This window comes from Sprattus sprattus, assembly GCF_963457725.1.
Source record: "Sprattus sprattus genome assembly, chromosome: 7".
In the NCBI taxonomy this organism is placed as follows: Eukaryota; Metazoa; Chordata; class Actinopteri; order Clupeiformes; family Clupeidae; genus Sprattus; species Sprattus sprattus.
The window spans coordinates 29,046,554-29,052,553 of record NC_137926.1 but is presented as its reverse complement, the minus strand read 5'-3'; the positions used below and the strand labels follow the sequence as shown (position 1 = coordinate 29,052,553).

General features: G+C 44.6%; 1 protein-coding gene across 3 annotated transcripts in view; it reads left to right on the top strand.

The window, feature by feature from the left end:
• The window catches only part of tmem117 (transmembrane protein 117), a 36,568-nt gene extending 30,740 nt beyond the window's left edge, over nucleotides 1-5,828 (top strand). For all 3 annotated transcript variants that reach the window (XM_080842261.1, XM_080842260.1, XM_080842262.1), the window contains 3 exons: nucleotides 1-145; nucleotides 2,997-3,126; nucleotides 4,052-5,828. The exon at nucleotides 1-145 is cut by the window's left edge and continues 15 nt beyond it. In XM_080842261.1, coding sequence (XP_080698387.1) covers nucleotides 1-145; nucleotides 2,997-3,126; nucleotides 4,052-4,704 — 928 coding nt within the window. In that variant the 3' untranslated portion in view covers nucleotides 4,705-5,828. The remainder of the gene's footprint in view (nucleotides 146-2,996; nucleotides 3,127-4,051) is intronic.
• The last annotated feature ends 172 nt before the right edge of the window (nucleotides 5,829-6,000 follow it).

The window sequence follows — 6,000 nt, the reverse complement described above, 5'->3', positions numbered from 1 at the left end:
CCTGACGTCGGTGGTGGTGGTGGTCATCAGCACGGACTGGATCAGCTGGGACCACCTGAACCGCGGCTTCCTGCCCAGCGATGAGGTCTCGCGCGCCTTCCTGGCCTCCTTCATCCTGGTCTTTGACCTGCTCATTGTCATGCAGGTGAGGGCCCCCTCTCTCCCCGGTGGCCAATTAAAACCTGCCCCTCTTTTCCCTCTTCCACTGCCTCGCTCTGCCTCCGTCCCTTTTGTCTGCCTCCTTTTCCATTAGCTGGCTCCCGCTCTCTCTACTGTTCTCTCTCTACTGCTCTCTCTCTCTCTTTCTCTCTCTTCACTTCTCTCCCGCTCTCTCTCCTGTTCTCTTTCTCTCTCTCTCTCTCTCTCTCTACCTCTCCTGTTCTCTCTCTCGCTCTCCTGTTCTCTCTATCTCCCTTCTGTTCTCTCTCTCTCCGTTTCTCTCCCGCTCTCTCTCCTGTTCTTTCTCTCTCTCTCTCCTTTTCTCTCTCTCTCTCTCTCTCTTGCTCTCTCTCTTTCTCTGTCCTGTTCTCTCTCTCTCTATCTCACTCTCCTCCCCTACAGTCACTGAGGCACTTCAGAGAGAACTCGACGTAGGCAGATTATTTTTGCTCATGCTCTCTCCAGTGCTCTTTTCCAGCAGGGCAATTGGACATAGGGTTTTAATATTTGTATTTACTTTCTGAGCTGTATATGTTCATCCTCCACATATGCCACAAACCCTGAGGTTATATATATAATACAAGTGAAGTTGTGCTGACTTGGATGGTAAAGCAAGAACCACTCTTCACACATATAAGCATTTATTTTTCACTCAACATTACACTTTACTCAACATTATACTATACATACTACAAGCTTGTATTCGCAGTACTGGGTGTTGGCTAATGTCTGGACTCGGGTTCCTAGTTTGTTAACAGATGATGACAAATAGATTCACTCTAATAGATGCACTCAAATTCTCTTGTGCATAGTGGCTTGATGACTTAATTAATTTAGAATTTTTACTGTTGCCCAATTGTGGAGTAATTAACAAAGTGACATAGATCATGTTTGATTGAAGAGGTTTGGTTGTTTTAGTTAGTTGCTGTGGTGGCTGGAAAAATTGGTTGCCTCTGGAAGCCCCCTTCTGTTAATTACCATTGAACCACTTAAAGTGCACCTTTGAGCCCTCTCAGATTTAATTTAAGTAATAAATCAATATCCAAACCTCATCACAGAAACACACTGTGATTAATGCAAGCATGTGCTCTTACACGATTTACAATTTAGGCTGTCTCTCACACATTTGATTGTTTTTGGTCCAGTATCATTTTTATACCCTTCAGAGCTGGACCAAGAAGAAGAATTATTGATCTCTGTGTCTTCACCTTATTTACGACATTTATGGCATCCTCATTTACACAGCTTTGCTTAACAATGCTGTACCCTAGTATCAGTCGCCCAGTCATGTACTGCACAATCTATAAGTTGCGCAGGGAAACTCCGGCTTTGATGGCCGTCTCCTATAAAGGTGTTCATGAGCATTATTTATGATTTCCATTACCCCAGGCTTTAATGACATGGACACAACCCCTCGGCAGGCACACACTTCATTTCAGTCACTGAGGAGAAAAAAAAACCTCAACAGGCTTCTGGATTCAAAATGGCTCCACTCACCTTCATCTGTGCCTGCCTCTGTGTGACGGTTAATTTCTCCTCTCTTTGTCAGAGGCGCAGATATTTTATTCAAGGCCCAATTAAGTTGCTGGCGACTCAGCCAGCTGTGGATGCCCCACCAGCTGTTGTGTTGTCAGGGGGATTTAAAGGAACTGCTCATGTGAAGCCTCTCAATGTGGGTTGGTGCTCTGCCAGTGTTTACATGTTCAGTTTTCTGCCTCTAACCCCAGTGCTTGGGTAAGAGGATGTTCAACGCAAAGACTGGATGCCGTGGATGTTGTTTGTCATTGGCCCCTTTGGTTTTATTGCATCTTTTATCCAGTGGCTCACAATTTAGGCCTGAGGAAGTGTTACTGAGTAAACGTTGTGCCTATCAAGTTGGACGAGGCTTCCGTAATCGGCATTCGACTGGAGCAGCCTCTTCTCAGCTGTCAATGGCTGCTCACACTTTGGCTTTGATACTTCTACCTGGTAACTGAATAGATAGGCCGGGCAATCAGCCCAGCGGAGGTGTGGAGAAAGCAGGAACATTTTGCTTTGTTTTTTATTTAGCTGTGTCAACCCTGAGAATGCGCAAGAAGTAGAAATGTCAGCTTTGTTTTTTGTCTTCATTTCATGAGCAGAACTTAACTCTCGCTAGCTGCCGTATCCTTGTGATGCATTATTAATGTTGCAGCAAGTTTTCTTCCAAAACCCTCAGAAAATCTCTGAAGACTGGATGGTGGGGGCTGGGCTGGGGTGGGGGTGGGTGTGGGGGGGGGGGGGGATGCTGGTTCTGTGACTGCTGGTGCTTTCTGGGCTGATGTCTTGTGACATGAGGAAGGCCTAGTTCACAGAGCCTCAGGACCTGTGAGCTGTACACATCCCTGCCTTTGATCTGCCGAATGTCAGACACAATGGCACAGTAAGGTCCATCTGTACCAGTTCAATAGTTTCAGACCATTTTGAACTACCATTGGTGGTGTTGGTGCTTTCAGCAAAGTTGTTTGTTGCAGAAACAAAGTAAACTGATGTACAACACAATGCAGCAACAATAACTGAAATACCTGTATAAACCCATATTTTGATGTGCAGATTTGATTGAGATTATACTCACACAACACGCATATGCTGGAAAGACATTGGAAAATGGCAAATGTACTCCGATCACCTAACTGAAAACACAGTTTTTGATTGCATGTAAAACAGATCTTACCAAGCTGATGGCAGACAGGCGATGGGCATCTAGGCCTGTCGGTCATTGCTTTCATTCTTCTAACGCCGTTGTTGTGTTCATATGAAACCACAGCCATTGAGTTCATAAGTGCCGCTGTAAATAAACGACTTGCCTTTGTTTCTAGGACTGGGAATTTCCCCATTTTATGGGTGACCTGGACATGAACCTTCCAGGGATGCCCACCACTCATGTCAAAGTGAGGCTTCCTGTTTGCAAGTCACTTTTCAAGGAGGAGTATCACATCCACATAACAGGTACATCTGGATGAGTTCAAGGCTGTGGCCCTATCATTAACGATAATATTGTTGCACTGTCTTTGTTATGAGGCTATTTTTTGATACAACACCTAATATTGAAAGTAATAAAACCTCACACTGACGAGGGATTTGAATGGGATAAATAGGGATTCCCATGGCTATCAAGTGAATGCACGTGCACGACTAGAGGGCCTTTTCGTTGAATATGTGAATAAACATTATCTCCTTAATGATTATATTTTTGATTAGGCTGACACGTCTTTTTCGTATTGAAAGCGAAACGCTCTTATAGGAGTACGCTCCCATTACAGCATTCGTCTCTGTCCTTATTGCATTCCTCTTGCCTGGTTTGAGTCCCCATAGGAATCTCACTGTTCCCCAAGTAAAGCGTTAAATAGCTCACCCATTCAGCAATTTGCACCGGGCTGTTAACCCCAATGCTTTGTGCAGACACTGAGCATTATGGGAATAGGAGTACGTGAGTGCTTTGAATATGAAGTTCATTAAAAGATACAGGAAGACCTCATTTTCCATTTCTACATAGAGCCTCCTGGTTTATTACTGGAGAAATTGATTGCAGTTTTAGAGCTTTGTGTGCCGGCTGTTATCCAGCCGTTCCGTTTGAGTAATGCCTGCTCACGTCCTGCTTTGCAGTTGTCAAAGTGACTGATTATACTCACAGAAACAGAGTGTATCATGGGAATTGTCTGTCAACGAAAGGCTTTTTAATGACTATCCTTTATATGTCAGTCATGGACACTGACATGGACCCATTGCTTTTTAAATATGAAACGAACATTGCCGTTGGTTTGTGTATTAGTTAATACTACTGTTTTAGATCCTAACATATGGGTTGTTAAAGAATCTTTTCATAAGATTGAATCGCTCTTTTGAATCTTCTCTCTTTTCGTTTCTCTGTCAGGCAAATGGTTTAATTATGGGATCATCTTCATGGTTCTGATTCTGGATCTGAACATGTGGAAGAACCAGATCTTCTACATGCCCTATGAGTATGGCCAGTACGTGGGCCCAGGGGAGAAGATCTTCACGGTGGAGGAACCAGAAACGCTGAGCGACTTCAACCGCAGCACGCTGACCTACGCGTGGCGCTCGAGCAACATCAACCCCAGCACCAACCTCACCTACGTCACCAGAGACATGTTCCTGCACAGCCGCTTTGTGGGCGCCAGCCTGGACGTCAAGTGCTTGGCCTTCGTCCCCAGCCTAGCCGCCTTTGTTCTCTTCGGCTTCTTCATCTGGCTGCTGGGCCGCTTCCAGGACAGCGAGACCTTCCCGGAGAACCCGGACAAGATATACGAGCGTATCAAGAGGAAGTCGCCCTCCGACCTGGGCGTCACCCCTGAGGAGGTGCACATGTCCATGGGCGAGTCGTTCAAGCGGAGCGGCACGCCCATGCTACTTTCGGTGGATACCCGCCATTTCGGCTCTTACAACAATTCCATCTCGCCGTGCTCCAATGAGCCGCAGGAGACCCACCCCGACATTGTGGTGGATAGCGCCGCTCCGGAGGAGGAGGAGCTGGCTGCTTCAGATGTCAGCAAACCGTCACCTTGACCTTACCCTGGCCCTGTCTGGCTGTGGGAGGCGGTGGCAGCCCGGAAGTCAAAAAGACTAAGTGGCATCCATAGGCAGGGTCTACAGTTTCTTTCTGTGGCTCTTTTGCTAGCCTCTTTTTCTCTGCCTTGGCACAGCCTGTTTGCCAGGGCAGTCACTGGAGATCTTATCCCCCACTGAGTTCCTCCACAAAAGGAACAAAGACCTGAGTTGAGTCTCTGGGGGCACTGATGCGTCTCCCTCCTCGACTGAAGGTGTCTTTCAGCACCCCGAAAACCCTGAGTGTTTGTGTTATTTTTGTTTTCTATAACTCGGAAAAAAAAACATTTTGTACTCTACACCTTGAAAAAAAAGAATCATTGTATATGGCGCCAAGTGTATAAAAAAAAACAATTCCATGGTCTCTCTCTCTGAAGAAGTGGTTTCAAAGGTGCTTTACATTTACATTTTGTAAGTCGGCATACCTTTTTTACAAGAATATTTTGGTGCCTACAAGGTCAATACATATTTATACTCAAAGTGCATGGCAAAAAGGTCATGGTTATTTTATTGTAGGTGTGAACTATTTCAGCAAAAGGTGTGCCTTGAGTCGTAATATGCCAACCAGTGGGCAGTGTTGTCCTGTGTTGGGTGATGTTGTTTCACAATATGTCTTATGATCTCTCATGTAAATTGGTTCTTCACCATATCACTCATTGAGAATTTTTTGGATATTTGCTTCTCACCTGCATGGATTGCCAGTGGCATTTGGGGACACTGATGATTCATGTGTATCTAACATCATGTGGTATTAATATGTTCAGTGTTTCAATTATGTACAAGGATGGGGAGTAAACCAAGCTATATTATAATGTTGAGAACACTGTACATGTTAACAATATTCAATTCCCTAGTGTTCTTTGAAAAGCGGCATATTACTTGACGCATGTAAGGTTTGCTTTACACAGTGATTATGCATAAGCCTTCTCAAAGATTAAACTAAATAAGTCACTATAATCAGTAACCTTCATGTGATGCATTGCACCTATTGTGTGAAGGAGTAAAACACTATGCTTTTAAGTACCAAGGATTGTCCATCTATGGTCTTAAAGGCACCCAGTGCAACTTTATAGGCTTGAGACTCGAAAAATAAACATTCAATTTCTTGTCTTTTTTACACGTAGTACGTTTCAATAACTCCATACCATTACATATCGACATTCAAGGAGCAAAGATGAGACGTCGTAGTGTGGTGAGAACTGATAGAAAATCGTAAACAACAACAATCGCCGGTGGGGAGAGGCCATTTTTCCATTG